Here is a 19,489-nt window from a genome sequence, read left to right as displayed (position 1 = left end):
ACTCAAGTCGCAGTTAGAGATGCAATGGGCACTGTGGCATATCTGTGGGCATGGTCTGCCACCCCAAAAGCCACACACATCCTGTAGACCAGGCACTCTCGACTCAACAGGCAGCTGAAGCTTTCCTGCTCAAGGGGCTGCTTGCAGAAAGCCAACCATTACAGGTTTTGGTTTGTGATGTTCTAAAGTTCCAAATTTTGAGTGTAGAAACCTCAAAGCTGCTAAGGAAACAAAGAAAATCCTTTGTATGCTCTGCTGGTAAGGGAGTCCTGTAGAGCACCCTCTGCACAGCCTGAAGGAAGAGAAGGAGAGCGTGCTGCCTGGGGCTGCCCAAAGGCCACACTGGCAGCACACATCCCCTGCCATCCCACTTCTAGGGAAACAAGAAGCTCCTGCCACTGGGATAACGACCTTTCAGAGAGGACTGATAACTCTTCCCCTAAAAGAAACATTCTGGATTGTCCACCTTTGCACTGTTGTTTTCCCTCTCACTACTACAAACTCTGCTTTATTTAACTCTTGCTAAAATATTTCATAAAGTGAAGATAATTACTTCTAACTATAGTAAAAACTAATCAAGACACTTAACTAGATACTAGATGTGAACTCAGGTTTGGGGCTTCCAGAAATTTCTTAGTGAATAGCAACCACTATGTGCTTCTGTGCGATGTGGAGACCAATAATCTCAATGGCAGCACATCACTGGATTCCGCTACTACTATATGTGACTACGGTACCTTTGGAACGGCAACGTATTTCTGTATGTAAAACCAGATGATAGGAAGTTCTAGTACAACTCCTTGCAAGAAAAAAAAGAAAATCTCATAATTTGAACCCACTGTCAGCAATGGAAAAAATTCTTCCATCCGATTTTGGCTTACAGAAATAAAAATACAGAAAGATTGCTATCAGTATTTTCCATCAATCCTCTAAAAAACAATACATTGTAAGCAGTTTCTTACTTATCACAGTCTTAATCTTTCGTCAGTGAAGTTCTATTTCATAGTTACAACAAAGAACGCTTTATCACACTAGAACTTCCTGTGTTAAAAAAAAAGAAAGCACACAAATAAGAAAACTGCCTATTTGTCACTGGCTCAATTCCCTTTAAGAACATACCTTCTAGCCAGAGGCTTTCACAGTTTTTCAGTGTTAGCAACTCTTAGTCCTAACAATTTGCGCCCAACGAAATTTAATCCAGGCTGAGAAGTGTCAGACAATAGATCTCAGAAATACAGCATCACCCATAACAGTGATGCTTCTAAGAAGTCTCATGTTATGTCAGCATTAACTTTCTCATTGCTCATGACATTAAAAAAAAAATAAAAATAAGAGCTATTACATTTACCACTAAGATTCCTATGCACCTTTTAGGTATCTAAAGTCCTCCAGCGTCTTCTCTAACAGCAGTCCAAGTTCCAAATTTGCTCTCGTTCACAGATATAACTTGTAAATACAGTACCCTAAACTGTATGCAAAGTCACTTGACCGGTGCAATTTGATTTTAATTCATTTTGTATTTCAATTTGTACTTGTAATACAAGCTTTAATTTTTTTTCTTCACGCATTATAAAGAATTCATCATACAATGCAACGTGAAATATACAATCACACATTAAAATTTACAGCCAGCAATAATGAGACTCAAGTTTTTCTACTGTAATTGTGGCTTCGGTTTCTTTAAAATAGAATTTTGACAGTGCTGCGCACATGGATGAAATACTTCATAATAAGCATTAAATCAAGATAACATACTCAAACCATAAAGACACGCATTGCCCATTACTGTACACAATAATGCCGTCTTTGTTCATTGTGGTTTTTAAATATATCAGTGCCAACAAGTGCTTAAATTATGCTGTGAATATGCTCTCAATGAATAAATGCTAAGGAGTCGTGTATCAGCAAATACCAGAACTTCCAGCACAAAAACTCACAAATATAATAGGGGACTTGAGCTACCAGAACTTAACATTTACAAAAAATTGGAATTTGTTTCCCAAAGCACGGTACAAATTATTTCAAGCAGATGTCGAATCAAAACCTTTATTAATGAATTTAAGGCTCGGAAAACAGCTGCATTTAGTGCAGAGGATCACAGCGATCTAAGAATTTTTATTGTTGCTGTTGTTTGGCTTCAAACAAGTTAACAGAAGTCACTGGGCACTGCTTGAAAAACAGCGTGGATTACTTCAGTGGTGCTGGCAGCTTCACTTTAGCAGCTAGAAAACAGTTTTGTAAAGAGAAACTTCTACTCAGTACATCAAGGAAATAACACTATGTATTTATTGCCTTAAGATTCAGCAGGGTTAGAACCAAAGACCATAATTGAACCAAAGATCACAAACTCTTCCAAAACATAAATGAGGTGTTTATTACGCTGAAACATCAGAATTGCGCATTTCACTGAAAACATGCACCTAAAATTTGGAGCTTTGCTTACAGAGACAATGTGATCTTTTAAAGCAAAATCTGTTCAAAGGAAACAACCGAAACAAGAAGAAACCGCCAAGAGGACTGCTCAGGTGATTACATAACATGTTGCAAATCTTAAGTGTGTTTTCCTATGCCTCACATATAAAAACTGATTTTCTGCAGAGTATTTCCCCAGAATTTATCTTATAGCGTCATAATCACATGAGCAGAAAAGCACGATTAATTTAAATGCCACTTTGTGCCTTTTTTCCATTAAAAAAGGAAAGAAAAAACAAGACACAGTCTGAGTAATACAACAGCTACGTGGTAATTTGTTTTTATTTGAACACTTCTTTAAAGTTAATGCTGTACTTTATAAAGCATTATGCAGGAACATAAACAGCTTTACGATCACACAGACAAGATGGACAGAGAAGGTTAATTCCATCATCTATGTTATTTAATCACACACCTGAATTAACAACTAGAAGAACAAGCTGCACTGTTTATGCAGATATGCTCTAGCAAAATACTGCATTATCAACAGGGATTGATACTTGCAGAAAAAGAATATAACCCCTTTTGCACAGGCATCACAAATAACAGAGAGGAGCACGTCTTCAAACGTCAGCTAAAGCTTTAATTCCTATTTTTTTCTTTTATTTTTCTCTTTAGTGTTGCCATTTGGGGCACACAGAAATATGATCACTTCCATTAAATAATTCAGCTTGTGTTTACTTTGATCAGCTTTGACAATAAATTCGTCTGACTGTTTACAAGCATAAAAGGTATCTCCTTCCTTATTTGATCAAGTTTCACTACATTTCAACTGCAGTGACTGTGTCTAATTGTGCAGTAAGATGCACAAAAAGAAAACTGTGATACCCTATAGGACATCCCATTTCAAGTCAACCTTTTGCTTGTTTCTCTCCATATTCATTCTCTCTTTACATTTTCATAACTGCTTCAAATTCTCCAGAAGCATATCGTCCCAATCCTACATCAAGAAGATTAATAAACAGGGACGCCATCTCTGCATCACAAAAAAAAAAAAGAATTACATGTTAATATTTATGATAGGACCTGAGCCTCTGTCATTCTAGAATATGGTGCGAGAAGAAAATTAAGATTAGAAAAAGCTTGGTTTGTTCTTTAGGGAAGAATAGTTGATTCAGAGCCTCAGATTCTTCTTTCTGAGCAGCTCCAGCCAATAAGAATATAACGCCAAGTTACTGATTAAACATTAGAATTGCTCCATCGTCTGAAGCTCCAACAAGGAAGCAGCAGCAGCAGCAATTTAACAAAAAGAATAATTAAGTAAATAAATCCAGACTGCTAAGTGGCAGTTCTCTGATATGTTTTAGAGAAGTCGGGGTTGCTCCAGAGCACACTGGATCAAACTAGCTATCGAGTCTCGTTTGCACATAGTTACTACCTAACATCCTAGTATCAGATGAAGAACACAGAAGGAAAAGCAGCCTAATTTTTACAGAAAAACAAACATTTTTATGAAAAGAAAGTAATAGGGAGAAAAATAACATTTTTATTGAACTGTCGCTTCTGTAACTCTAATCCTCTGATTCAAATACTATGTTACATTTTCCTTCCATTTTCACCTGTGATACACAGCTTATGTTGGTAAAAGGCTTCATAGTAACAAGCAACCTGAAAGCATCCCGTCCAGCTCACCTACTTGCTACTTGCGTCTCTAAAAATGCCTCTTGCATGTTTTGTAGGGAGTAGCCCTTTGTTTAAACTTGTGCTTTAAAAGCCCCAAGTTTGATTGTGAACAGATTTTCCTGTCAGCTACAAGCAGGCCATACACTTGCCCATACACATGTAAGACAATTCAAAGCTTTAAAAAGCTTTAAAATAAATGAATAAATCAGGAAATCTTTACCATCTACAGCCAATCCAGTTTCAAGTTCTGCTCAGCAAAATGATAGCCAAGAAGTGACAGTGACCAGCCACGTTCAGAAGATACTTTAGCTGCTGCTCCGTCACAAATGTGAAATCGTTACTTGAGTAAAATCAAGACCGTTCAATCATCAGCAGAAACAAAATTAGAAACTTAACCTCTGACACAATGATCTCAGATCCCTGAAGATGATTTCTTCCAGAGAATAAAGATCACCTGAACTTTTCAAAATTTCTCCTCAGATCTGAAAAACCAGCGCGAATTATCTGTACTATAATGCCCATACAAAGTAAGATAAGGAGATTCACTCGAGACTTACAGAAGGACTATAGGGCTAGAAACTGAATAGACACACCCAAGGTAGAGTGAATTAGAGTTCTGTCCAAAGTAGGGCTCACCAATTCTTTAGTTTGAAAAAAAAAAAAAAAAAAAAGAAAAAAAAAAAAGTTAATTGTTAAGTATGTAAGAGACTAAACACCACAAAGTTATAAGCTATTAAGGGACTTTGTTTTTGTGGGAATGGCCCATGAACCCTATAGAGAATGCCTACACTTCAAGGTGACTGGCCTTTTAATTACATTGCATTAACTCTATCACCATTCCAGACAACTAGTTAGACCTTGGACGTAGAAGCACATGTATTTTACCAAAAAAAAAAAGAGGTAACAAAACACAACTAGCCTTGAAGCATGTGCTGGGCACTGATTGCTTATAAATGAAAAAAGTTAAAAGCACATGTTCCTACCTCCACTTTTGTTCGGTAAAGAATGAGACGCTTGAGGCTGCCCACTTTGGCTATGTGGTTGAAAGCTTGAGGTGGTATCTTATCGCATGACGAGAGATTTAATTCTTGAAGATTAGGACATGTTTCAGTAATGACCTCCAAACACGTTTCATTGAGGAAATGGCCACAAGACAACTCAAGACGTACCAGTTCAGAGCCACAAACTTTCAAGAACCTGCAAAAAAATTCACATCTCTGGTGAAAAATAAATCTTCGAATAACGTTAAAACCTTAAGCATGTAAAACAGGAAATACTTTCTTCCAACAATGAAAAACCTACAGACCACAGCACTTATGTCAACTCAATTAATTAATGGAAAACATGATTAGGTTAAAGTAAATTAATCATAACCACTCTCAAGAAATTACTTGTGAACTGAATCTGTACAGATCCTGAAAAGCAAACTAATGAGTTGCTGAGTTAGATATCAATATTCAAAACCTGAAGGTGGTTTGACAGTTAAGGCTGTTTACATTAATGCATTAGATACCATATGTAACCTAGATATTATACTTTATGAACAAAACAGTATTTGACACACACATTTTAAGAAACACAAACGACATTTTTATGCTACACATGAGATGAGGACACTGATGTCATTAAAACAGTTCTACCTTGAAAGCAAATTATAAAAGCATCACTGCAAGGGTTAAAGAAGAACAAAGGTTTTGCTAGCCTTGAATACTCAGCTTATAAAGTTGGAAGATGCTTCCTTCTTGCAACTTGCTCCAAGTCAATGAAGGCACTACAAAATGACACTAACGAATAACGGAGGACTTGATGTCCCCCTTTCGAGATGCACGTTATTAAATCTTCTCTTATTTTTCATTATACACTCAAGTCTACCTGTTATTCATGATCACCAACTTCCCTGAGTCAACTTGCACACTACCCAGCTCCTTGTGCCTTACTTTCATTATACAGATCCTATGCAACAGGGAGAGAAAAGCAGACTGCAGAGTGCAACCTCCACTCCAGGAAGTTTCCAAGAGTCATCTGAAACTTCAATTGACCTGATCCAGAGCTGGGGTCAGCAGTACCTCAAGTGGGAGCTTGGAGTAGATGACCTTCACAGGTCCCTAACATTCATGAGTTTATGAAAAGAGACGAAGAGAGGCTCTGAGAAAGAGAGACAGAGCACTTGGGGGTTTTGCTAAGTACGGTCTTAAGTGGCATTCAAATCACTTCCATTATTTTTTGCGCAACTCCACAGTCCCTCTTCAGAATCCATCTTAGATTGTAAAAAGTAATCAAACGTCAAGCACCTATTCATTGTTTTCATACCAGATACCATAACCTGTAAGCTAGACCTGCAAGCTTTCTTATATAGGACTGTCAGAGGCAAAAATGACTTAACAATACACAAAAATTAATACTAGATATCTAACCATCAGGACCTCTACTTCAGATCAGCAGCAGAGTTCAGTGCTGTCATAGAGAAACAGGAAGTAGATTCCTTGGAACTCTGAGTAAGAAATGTACTGATTCACTGCTGATTGCCAATTAGCCAATTCCTCTCTTTAATGAGTGCTTTAACAACACATTTGCACGGCTTCTTTCATCGATGTTTCACTGGGTGATAGTTTTCAAAAAACCCTGTCAATTGCCATTTATTATCCCTCTAGCTTGCAATTTGCTAATGGATAAATATTTTATTAATTATTCCATTACAATAATGGATGTTAGGTTAACTGCCATATAATTTAACAGGGCTCGGCCATTATAAATATTGCTACAGATCAACACTTCTCTCCTCTTGTCAGTATTAGAAGTTAACATTAGTAGGTCAGAGAAGCATTTATTTAATCCCCTAGACTTGGATAAGAACAAAATCACCAGTTTAAAAAGTTATCCTGATAACATTTTGTTTAAATTCATTATACTTAGGACACAGAGACAGAGCAAAAACAGCAACAGCAATGAGCATTACACTTATTCATGGCTTCACTTCCTTTTTGGAATAAGTTACTTACGAGACATTCAGAAGAAAGTAAGTCAAGGGCAGTAAGGGAGACACAGCAGGTACAAGAAAAAACTGACAGGCATGAAGTGAAGCAGTGAACAGAAAGAGAAGTTTGAGGGAGTCAGCAAACAGGACCCTGCAGAGTACATTAGTCAGTACTGCTGAGTTCTCCCCAGCCTTTGCTTGCACTGCACAGACTGCTTGGGGCAGAAGGTTTTTCTAACTTCTTTCCATACAGACCTCCAAAGGCTTATAACAAGGTGGAACATGGATTCTCAGGTTTTCAAAACAGTAGTGGCATTTCCTTCACGTTCCTGAGACTCAGCACTTGCTATCCATACCTCACATACCTCTCCTTTACTCACTGAAGACTGACTGTATCCTACTTATAGGATCTCTTTGCACAGTTACTCATTTTACTAGTCTTTTTTTCTTTATTATCAGTACTTCAGACAATTTCTGAAGTGATTTCCCTTCTTACTTGTTATGAAACAGGATCAACCAAACAACCTAGAAGAATCTGAATGTGTACACTTAGTTTGCTATGCACTAGAACAGAGTTCTAAGTTCACCTCCACTCTAAACTACAGTATTTCAGCCTTCTTGTTTATTTTCATAGAATCATAGAATGGCTTATAGGTTGGGAGGAACCTTGAACCTTATCTAGTTGCAACCCCCCCTGTCACTCATCTCACTTTCCAACACTTTCTGCTTTGACGTTCATTTCCCCCCAACTCTATCTCACCTCAGACTTGGAGAGTGAGTTAGCCCTACTGAAATCCAAGTCTGTATCTAATATTTCCTATGATCCAAAATTAAAATACCAAGAGACAAGCACTGTTCATGTCAGAGTTGACTGCCTAAGACCTCCCAAATAAAATTCCCCAAACACTTTTAGACATGTTCTAAAGAGGGTTTTGAACACATCACATTTGCTCTAGCGGTTATTTTATGGAATCTTACTGTTTGTTCTACCAATGATACACAGAAATCTGCGCATAGTCTGTTTCTAAGCTGTCATCATTATTTACCTGTTGAAAACTCAGAGCAATTATTCAACATCTTAGTGTCTACTATACCTCCAATCAACCTGCTTTGCTTTTCCTATACAGGCCTTAATCTCCCATGCTGACATTCTCATTACATGAACAAATTCATTGCACACCTCTAATGCCAAGAGAACGCATTGATTATGTGAATTTTTCTGTGAAATCTTTGTTTACTCCCTGTCATTTTACATTCCAGACACTTGAGACTGCTCAAATACTCACATCTTTCCCTTTTCTGTATACTTTTCGAGCAATCTAAAAGACAAAGTTCAATTAATTTATATTATATGCTGAAATGAAAATTTTATGATAGTCATTTTTAGCCCTAAGGAGTAGATGCTATCAATAAGTTAAAATACCTTCAGCTTTGCCTCAGGATGTTCATACGCCTGAAGCATTCTATCTGCTCATGATAACACAATATTTGCTTCAGTCATTTCTTAAACTACTCTTAAAAAAGTTTCCACTTTATCACATTTTTGCAGGAAAATACATTTGGATTTATTTTTTTTTAAGCAACATGAAAATTTATACAATTTCTCTTTCAAGATTCATAATACAGATAAAAACATTTTAAAGATACTATCCAAAATAAAACTCAAGCAAGAGTACAACGTAAATAAGCATCTACTTGCAGAAATCAGAATCTAAAGAGGACAGTTGGAAGAATCAATGAATTTAACACCAAGTACTGAGAGAAGTGCAAAAACTAAAAACAAAAAGAGGCTCTGCAAAAGTTAAACATCTGTTATCTATGGAAGATAAGGTAATTTGGTTTTAGCATTTTGCTGACTTTATACTGCAGCAATTTGTTGTGTTTGTGAGGTTACTTAGGAATTTCATTTAGAAAATAATTTTTCCTCTCCTTAAATGGACAAATATAACTTGGCCTTTATAAGGTAACAAACTGTTACAGCTTCCAGGCAGAATTTTCTAGGTTTCCACTGCAGTTGCTTGACAGCCATTCATGGTTGCTTACGTAGCAGATTACCATAAAGTGGATCAAAGAATCACAGAATGGCTTGGGTTGAAAAGGACCACAATGATCATCTAGTTTCAACCCCCCTGCTACGTGCAGGGTCACCAACTACTAGACCAGGCTGCCCAGAGCCACATCCAGCCTGGCCTTGAATGCCTTTAGGAATGGGGCACTGTAGTACTGGCACAAGCTATTTAGGCTGGTTTGAACTCAACCTTAAGTTACAAGACAGCTTTTTGTTTACCCACTGAATCCAAAATAAAACAAAACATAGCTCATTATTCCATAGGACACCTCACTGCCATGCCTAAAATTATCTTTGCAGAAAGAGAGAATACCAAAAACAGGAAAAAGTCAAAGAGAAGCATAAAGAGAAGCCAGCAAATGTTTTCAGAAACGCTCATGCAGTGGGCAGCAAGATAAGATTTTACATTAATAATATAGTCGTAATGCTCTCTGCTTTCATAGGTAAGAGACACAAGTATTTCATCCCTGCAAAGGACAACTGTAATTTGAAAACATTAATAAGTTTTTAGGAAAAAAATTACTGGTAACTGAGAAAACAAGCAAACCATCCTCCCTGGACAATTGTCAAATCTCCTCTGCAATGCTCATATTCTGAACAGTAAACTAGAAAGAAATAGAATTCCTGAAGAGGTCAAAGTACCTCCGCTCAATGGAAACTCTGGTTTGGCTACTAAGTCCTGAAAGTCAGGCCAGGTGAGAAACGTCTAGAGGTCCAAAAGGAAAAACTGGGAGTTCATGACTAGCATGTACTGGATCATGCAATTAACACATAATGGTGATGCAACAATTTTAGACATGCTGACTAAAAGCAAATGCCATTATTTCAGCAGCACACACAAAAAAAACCAAAAACTCAGTAATTAGTTTAAAGATGCTTTCACCTGACTGGAAGCCAGATATGACAGAATTGCAAGTTTACAATTCGCTGAGCTTAGACATTCATTCCTTTCAGTGCTACACGAAATTTTTATCAGCACTTCATATTTAAAAGAAACACAAAAATGAAAAAAGTCACATGAAGACGCACATCTTTAAGTTTTCAAAAAGACTGACTTAATAAGCTGAACATCAGAAAGCAAACACTTCATTCTTTCAGAGTTGAGTTAAAGCTCATACATTTACTTTCAGCATAATCTATCTAACGTGAAATCCAAATTTAGGAGACATTTTGTATCCAATTCAACCAGGTGATGCCCATCTCCTTTTTCTCCCAACAAGAACAAAAGAGTATAGCATAGGGCTCTTGGATTATACCTTAAGGTCAGTAAAAAGGAAGTGGCATTCTCATCTTGATAAAGTATTTCTTCAAATTATTGTACTCCAGTGCCTCAAGGAAGGCACTCAAGCACCAAAGGAAAGAGAACATTTCAATGCCTTTTAACCTTTTAATTCAGAAAACAAACAAAAGCCAAGATATTTTTAAATACATTAAACATTTCTGTTTCTTATCAGTCAAGCTCACCCACCATTGCTGATTATCTCTTAGTTGAAGGAGCAATTTTTGTTTAAATGAAATGTGTTGATAGATGCTGTTTAACTAATGCAAATGAGCAAAGAAGCAAAAAAATGATATGTTAAGGAAAGCAGAGAACACCGATGTTATACAGAGAAGAATCCCTGCATATTTGCTGCTTTAATAACCTATAGCATAGTCATATTTTCAGCTCAGTGTGAAGATGCACATGCAAACCCCCTGCTTTCCAAAAGGACTAATGTTTTAAATCATTTCTATGAAAATATTTGCATTTACATTGCACTCCAGTGATTACTTAGGCCCGTACCTTGTAACCACGCACTGTAATCAGTTTACTACTGCAGCTATTCTAATACAGTCCTACTGATGACTCAATTGTACACAGAAGAACCGCAAATGTTTTCTTCATAGAATGGATTTTCTATTGCTCAGTTCTCATGGAGTCCTTCAGAATTCCATAAGAAAGCAAAATACTACTTCCACTGGAAGACACCACTCAACCACAAGCAGTTTGGAGCTTGCAGACGACAGATTGAAAAGACATCTTCCCTACCTTGTACCTCTCACTATTTTAGCATCCCCTCCCACATCGTAACAATCACACCTTTTTGGTAAATCAAAGACATTTACTGTCTTAGCAAGGTTTCAGTTACTTAGTGACTAAGTACTGTGCAGCAGCTCTGCAAACAGAGCTTGTCAAAATACTGCTAAACATTTAGCACTGACCTGCTAAATCCAGAAACAGAGATGGCTCCCCTGTTTCCAGTCCAAGACAAATTCAGCCACTGGATGAGAGTGCAGCGAGACTGTAGGTGCTCCAGAGATGTGTCATTAATTCTTGCCCAGTAAGGTTGTAAACTGAGATGAATGTACTGCAGAGGATCACAGCAATGTTGATACAGCAGCTTACAGGTTTGTGCTAGTCTACACAGGTCAGGTACGGTAAGGTGACTCAAAATCAACTGGATAAGCTATATTAAAAACAGGGGAAAAAAGGCACAGATGGTCATAGAGCACTTGAAATGCTAAGGAAAATCTGCAAATGAATAAAAAAAAGATGTTCTAACTTCAAAGAAAAGTAAATTCTTTTACTTAAAAGTAACTTCTCAAATAAAACACTGATTAACTATTAAGTAGGATTGCACTTCCTTCTTGATTTGACAACATATTAAACAAGAAAGGGAAAAGCAGATGAGCAAATGAAAGTGACAGGAAGCTTTCAAATCAGAAGTTTCTTTACCCATGCTAATTTAAACAGTGATATATATGTAAACACTATGTTTACATATTTCCCTTCACAATGTCTGTATTTTCATTGATCATAACACCGTGCTGGGATCCTCTTTCTTCTCTGGATTTAGTTATAAGATGGTAGTGGAGTACACGATAATCATATTATGCCCCAGTTTCCCCACAGCCTGAACTGATTTCAGAGTTATTCTAAAATAAATAAGTAAATCACTGCTTTGCCTTCTACCTGGTACCTTCTCCCACTGTCCCACCTGGACTATGCAGTGAGATAAAAATTCAAATAGATCCAGCTTGTCTTTTATGAAGTAATCTCTGTCTGGTTGTATGCCAGAGTCAAAACTGAAAAGCAGCACCCCTTTTTACCTTTATCAAATTGAATCATTTCAGCTTCAGAACAATCACCAGCCCTTTTCACTAGCACCACTATATACTGTTTTAAAAGACTTATTTCACACTCAGATGAAGAAATATCCCATCTCCTATCACGTCCCGGTTTTCTTTCTAAAGAAAGATTAACAGAAATACACATAAGTAATCACTTCAGGGAATAACAAAAACCTTCAATAAAAATTTCTCCCTTAGCTCAGAAATCTGAGAGAAAATACACTTGAAAAATTCAAACTAAAAATTAGGTTTAGTTTACTGTGGCCCTTTCACAGCTATCAGCACCTGCACTCTGGTTATGTAATTAAGTGAGTAAATCGCTCCCAAGCAGAGGAGGAAAACTAACTCTCTACAATGAATCAGTGAGACAGTGTAAATTAAAACAACAACAGCTTAAACTGAAGAAAGCCCTATTACTTCCTACTCAGCCCCAGATTTACTATTTGGACATCAAACACTCCACACATCTATGGACTCTTCAACAACTTAACATTAAATCCGATGCCAGAGAAGTGTTTGCATATACCGAGGTTTCTCACAACCTTGATTTCAAACCTTCCTTCTTCCCTGTCCTAAAAACACCTGTTTTTTACCTCAGCTAGGAGCTGAGGATCAGGGCAGACATTACAACGTAACAAAGAATCGCACATACACACTGCAGTTAATGAAAAACACTCAACAAATTCACTTCCTAGACTGACACTTGGTTGCTGGCACCTTGATACAATGCACAGCAAGCTGACTAGGAGCTAACACAGACACAATCCCAAGCCAACATCTGGGGGTTACTTTGCTTTGCTCAGACCCACTGTTGAGCCTAAAAGTTGTTAAACACCGTTTTGTCCTTTCAGCAGTGGGTATCTAAATACATACACTTTTCTTTTTAGGATCGTCTATTAACTTTAAGCAATTTTTCAATATTCTGAAAACAATTTCAAGCTGCCTTGCAACCTTTCAGCTACTTTGTATTCTGTAAACCAACTGAATATCTATTTTGTCTTCTACCTGAGACTTTTCCAATGCTTATTTATTAAGTTTTCTACAGCAAAGAGCTCAGCCATTGTAACTGCAGTTAGCTGAATTTATGCCTACAATTAATTTGGTATAATTAATGCCTGCTACAAAGAAACACTAATTCTGTTCACTGGAAAAAAACTTTGTGATTTCTGAGCAGTAAAAGTAACAATGAATGAAACCACGAATGCCTCATCAATATCCCTTACACTCACTGCTGTCTTTAAAGAGTTTCACACTACTATAATCTGCTCAGTAAAAACTGATAATTGGAAAAATAAAAACAAAATACAGCTAAAAATGTTGCTTGCCTTTGACAGATCAAAAATGAAAAAGAACTTTCTGTCCCATTTCCAGGCAAAACACACTATGTCCAGTTTCGGAGACGTGATGACATCAGTAAATGCTCAAGAGAACATCCATAAATGGGAGGTTTCCAGATAGCAACTCTCTACAACCCAGTAAACGGTAACATATGAATTCACTGTGCTATCTTATCTGCACATCAAAAAGGTCCTGAGTCATATCTGCTCTGCCTCCTGATTTTGTCAATAAAGCTTTTTTCTTTTTTTAAATATGAATCGCAGCAAGCAATAACCATTTATAACTAATAATACAATTTCCTTGGCTACAGTACAATAATGCAGAAATTGGCTGGGTCAGAAGACAACACTCAAATGCTTGTCAACCCTAAAATTCCTGCACTATGAATTTCCTCCTTCAGTTCTTCTGTTTGAGCCCTTCCAATATGACAACACATTGGCCTATACAAACTATAGTTCAAGAACACTTATAATTTTTTTGTTCTGCAGCTAGAGCTGCCACAACTTACTCTAAAGAACTAGAGTTGACATCAAGAAATGCTCAGATAAAGGATCTGTGCACAAAAAGGAAAAGAAGGATGAAAGGAAGCAGGCGATGACATCCTGTGACTACTGGCATTCCTCAGCATAGTTTAAGAAAACACAGATCCTCGTTCCATGATCCTACAGCTTGCACACTACCTTTTAAATCTCTCCTTTTCCTCCTTCTACTCATGTAAATTCAGCTGCAACAAAGTGTTTCATAACACAAGAGTACAAGTACTGATCCCCTCAGCAATGAAAGGCTGAAGGTTTTAACCCCCATCTTGATTTGAAGAACAGAAAGCATCTTACTGATAGACTGCACAATATATCAAGGCTCCAGAAAGACTAATGCTGTAGAGATCTCTAGGAGCCATCACTCAGAGACCAGTCTGCTACAGCAACTAGCAGTATATTAACCATTACCTGAAGGGATCTCATGCCATACAGTGATTAAAAAGCTTAATACAGCCTTTAAAACCCTTGTGAGAGTCTCAATTCAAGGAGAGGCACAACATCTTACCAATTATCTGAAAGCCTACAAGTATTTATTCTGGAAGCATTTGTTCTGGAACAATGCAAGAAGTTTACTGTGAGGGGAGAAAAAACCATATGACCAAGAAATGCTCCTGCTTATGATTTCAGTTCTTTTAACCATCAGTTAAGGGTCTTACATTTAAGGGCTTGTGTTTAATGCATGTCCTACATTTAAAGTCCTTTTCCCATGGAATGCAGGTGTGAAATCTACACTTAGTGGAAAAATTCACTTTCCCAACAGACACAAACTACTCATAAATCTTGTAAGCAACTTCAGACAAAGTGAAACACAACAACAGCTTCAAGGGATGACAAAGATCTGATTTTTCTAAATCAATTTTCAGAACAAAACAACACTTTGGACTGCAGCATGCAGTATTTCTCCGGTGAATCTCACACTGCACACATGACACACCATGGCAGGCACTTCTCCCCTTCATTCAAGGTTCTCAACTTATTCAGGCCTTCAGGTTGCAAGCACTCTGCAAGTCTGAATGTGACAAAGGCCTTACCCCTTCCACTTTACAAGCAGCACAAGCTTATCAAATGAGAAAGGCAAGGACATGAAGATGCTCCTACAAAATCCTCTCTCAGTGTTAATGTAATTTTGAGAACAAGCAGTCTACAATATTAAGGATGGAAGGAAACTTCTCTCATCAAGTTCATCACTTCTAAGGAACTCTCTGCCCCGAGCATTGTCTTCTTTTGTACAAATTAGACCATAACAATGTCTTTAGAGCTCACAATGCAGTAAGCCATTGTGAAAGTAACATCATCTAAGAAGGCACGGTCTGCAGAAGTTTCAGAAAGACAAGGAAAGCAAAAGAACTGTTGTCTATTTTAAGACCAGCATAGAAGACCATTCAGGCAAAACATTTTGTATATTATGTAGGGTAATATGAAGAGCCTGAAACAGCTGAAGTAAGAAACAGGCAAGTATGAAGACTAAGGACAGCTACACATTCATAATGTGTTGCAGGAAACTATAAAAAGATACATCTTTTTCATGTAACATATCAAAGTTAAAACTGGAAGGAGTCGCTGCTTTCTTTACTTCATCAGTACTTTCTCTGAACACTTCCAGAAAAATCTGACACTTGTCATTCTTGAAAACAGCACATAGATGCTGTTCCCATTTCAGATGGGATAAAACCTTGCCATACTACAAAGCACAACATTTTTGTTGTTTCTGTAACCAAGCCTTCCAGCTGGACAGAGAAAGCAGAAACTGGTATTGCTGCTGTCACAAACCGAGTCCAGGAACATTCTTTTGTAGTTTTCTGGTAAGGATTCTAGCCATATTTTCAGGTTCTTAAATCAAAGTAGAAGAAAAAAGTGCTTGGTATTGATAGACCATATAAATGTATTCATGAAAGCAAACATGTTAAAAAATGGATAAAAAAGGAAACCAGTACACAAAAAAGAAAGCAGAAAAGCACAATAGGGTACACAGAGACAGAAGATCATAGGAATAACAAGACCACATAATTATACGCATTAAAATCTTGATGATTTGTATAATTACGCAGAACAAAAATGAGATTAATTAACAGTTGCCTCTCTGATTGGCAACTATACTACAAATCAACTTATCAAGCCTTTTCAAACAAGACTTCCCAGATTTAAATCGTGTTTTCTCTATAATTAATTGTAGACACTGAAATTTAAAAAAAAAAAAAAAAAAAAAAAAAGTAAAATAAATTCGAAGACATTTACATGTTCTGGACTCAACCATACCCCTGCATAAGCACTAAACCACCTTACTTCAGTACAGATACACAAGAAACAACAGTGAAATACACTGACCACCATACGGACCCTAGGGAATACTGCTGCTCATTCAGGATTCACTATGTGCTAATCCAGTTTACTTCAGGAGAGGCAAAGGTGATTATTTGGACTCTCCTTCCTTACTCTGACTGGTGTATCAGCCTCCCATGAGCAGCTACACTCCAGTGGAAATTTCCAGGTCAGCACGCAACATTCAGCAATACCTCATAGGAATCTTCTGTCCTGTAGTGTCACGGTTTTGTAATTTTGCTATCAGTATTCCACATCATAACATCATATAAACATGTAGTTATTTACCTGCACAGACTCTGAGCTCCACTAATATGGGATCTAAAAAAGAGTATTTTACAACTATTTTCTGTGCCAATGATAGACTAAAAAGTAGCAAATGCATCAAAATAAGAGTGAGCAGAAGTTCAGCTATAGCATTTTTTTATTTTTTTTTTTTGGTAACTTGCATCATGATTCACAGAAGAACCTTATCTCATAACAATATGAACATTTTACAGTAGCTGCAAGAACCCAGTTTCGGGCTTCCTATAAAGAGATCAGGGAGAGAAACTTTTAACCAATTACAAACTACTCCTACTACCAGGTCACATTCATTCTTTTTCTCTCTTTTGTGTCTTCTCTGTCAAGGACTAAAACTACTTGTGTCTGTACAATTGGAAGATCCTAAGTTCAAAATCCAGCGATGTGAGGCTAGAACAACAGGCATAAGAAACTGTGAGTGAGCATAAGAGATTCCTGAGAAATAAAAGTGCCATAACTATGCATACACTGGCAAACTGACTTGTTAGTACTGAAGCAGACAGACTTGGGCATATCTACACAATAGTTGCAGGAGTCTCACAAAAGAACTGGGAAAAACAGCAGTCTTGATCCCTATTCCATACAGCACCACTGAACTCAATTATTAAGACAACTGTATTAAGTAAAAACGTGATTTTCTTACCTCATAAGGCAGCTTATCAAAGTATCCATTACTTGGCCATTCTCTGAGGGCAACAATGCTGAGCTGTTTGTTAAGAGTGTCCATTCCACAGCCATACTTTTCTTCATCCTCATCTTCATCAATATCATTCATATCAATCATTGAAGCCTTAAGTGAGAGCACAGGTCTCTCTTTCACACCATGTAGTACTACTGCATCTAATTCAGTGTAATAGTCCAGAAGAGAACTGTTCACTTCCAGTCGAATTAAGTTTGTGGGAAAGCTGATTTGTTTGATACTAGGTGTGAACTGCCGAGCCTGGGGACCGTTCACTTTTGTAGGTGCCTCAGACCAGAGGACTTCCCACCTGTAAAGGTAAGTGCACGCAAATACGGAGATTAAAGTTACAAAACCAATTTCTGAAGATAGACACAGTGCATTTGCCGGAATTACTTAAGAAGAAAGAAACACAGTTGAAAGGCCAATGAGAATTGTTATGTATGTTATTACACTGTAATCATAACACATTTTCTCTGCATTGCTAACAAAGCAAACGCTATACTCATTGTCATGCACCTGTTTTGGATTACCATTATATACACACAAATTGTTCTAACACTTCACAGGTGAGGTTATTGTAACCAGTAGATAAAAGATGTCTTGACAATGATTGCCTGTTGGTATAAATATGCAGGGAAGAGTCTTGTCAAGCAACTCAAATACACACCCAGCCGACCTCACTTCCCACACAAGGCTGTCACAAAACATACAAAGAGGGAAAAATAAACCCCACAACCCTCACTCATTCACATCAAAGTAGTTCAAAATTGCAACATTAACAAATTCCTTTGTAAAAAATACCCGTACTTTATTTATCTTCGTAAAGCAAGCTAAATATTACTTTTAGAAGTATTTATTTATCAAATTATTTTATTAATATAATGGTTAAACATTACCAGAGAAATAGAATCTTCACATCATTCTTTAAAAGGGTTTGCTGAAAAAAAAAAGCCTAAAATTTTCCAACTGCTAAACTGAAATAATTTTACACTCTTTGTTTTGTTGACAGAAGGTGGTTCAGAGCATGGACAGAGCTTCCATACATACTTGCACACTAACTTCAAATGTCTTTCAGTATATGATCACCTACTCCTCTCCTCTCCCTCCTCCTCAAGTCTAGCTTCTAGTCAAGAAAGAGCTACCATGAGCTTGGAAGTATTGTTCAGTACTGACAGGAGCTGTAGAGCACTGAGAAACATTACAGGTGCTTTGTTTTCCAGAACTAAATGATTAAACTGTCCATCATAACAGAAAGTAAAACATAATACATTAACAAGGCAGAGAAACCTGATATTTGCTCCTATTTTAAGGATATGAAAATTAATCCATATTGGCTGAAATTTCCAATTCAAAATGGACATTTTTAGGAAAGCACAGATAAATTTTCCTATCCTGCATCATGCCACTCACCACAAATACCTTACAGCACAATAGGAAGCCTACAGAAGTCTTCCATCAAAGGAACACAAAAAGCAGCAAACTAAAACCAAGCATGCAGAATTGGTGAACACAAGGCATGCCAGCAAATACAAACACAGTACAGTGTACATTGCTGTAAGATTAACAGTTTTGTTTTTTCAATATTTTATATTTTTATGAGAGACTTTCTACTAAGAGAATCATAGAATATTTTAGGTTGGAAGGGATCTTTAAGATTTTCCAACCCCTCTGCTACAGGCAGGGACACCTCCCTCATGACCAGGCTGTTCAAAGTCCCATCCAGTCTGGCCTTGAATACTTCTATGGAGAGGGAATCCACAGCCTCACTGGGCAACCTGTTTCAGTGTCTCACCACTATCACAGTAAAGAATTTATTCTTAATATCTAGGCCTAATCTGCCCTCTTCCAGTTTAAAACCACTTCTCCTTGTCCCGTCTCTACATCTCTTCTAAAACGTCCCTCCCCAGCTTTCCTGTAGGCCCCCCCAGGTACTGGAAGGCCACTATAAAACATTTCATTGATTTAGGAGAGGAACTTCAACTCTCAGAAAAAGTAATAGATTTAGTTCCACTGTCACACATCCTTGCACAGGTCAATTCCCTATGTGAATACTTAATGTT

General features: G+C 37.3%; 1 protein-coding gene across 15 annotated transcripts in view; it reads right to left on the bottom strand.

Moving 5' to 3' along the window:
- Positions 1 to 19,489, bottom strand: part of FBXL4 (F-box and leucine rich repeat protein 4) — a 49,589-nt gene that overhangs the window by 16,013 nt on the left and 14,087 nt on the right. For 10 of the 15 annotated variants that reach the window (XR_014944145.1, XM_015858839.3, XM_085541881.1 and 7 more), the window contains exons 4-6: positions 17,391 to 17,736; positions 11,340 to 11,584; positions 5,079 to 5,292 (exon numbers count right to left, since the gene is read on the bottom strand). Coding sequence is in view for 13 of the 15 variants with exons in the window: in XM_015858839.3 (XP_015714325.2) it covers positions 5,079 to 5,292; positions 11,340 to 11,584; positions 17,391 to 17,736 (805 nt within the window). In the remaining 2 variants the exon portion in view is untranslated. The other 5 variants (XM_085541878.1, XM_085541877.1, XR_014944146.1 and 2 more) reach the window with 4 other exon arrangements.

This window comes from Coturnix japonica, chromosome 3 (genome assembly GCF_054131305.1).
Source record: "Coturnix japonica strain WE chromosome 3, WE-NBRP24, whole genome shotgun sequence".
In the NCBI taxonomy this organism is placed as follows: domain Eukaryota; kingdom Metazoa; phylum Chordata; class Aves; order Galliformes; family Phasianidae; genus Coturnix; species Coturnix japonica.
Note: the sequence above shows the minus strand (reverse complement) of the source record. Positions and strands in the feature narration are given on the sequence as shown.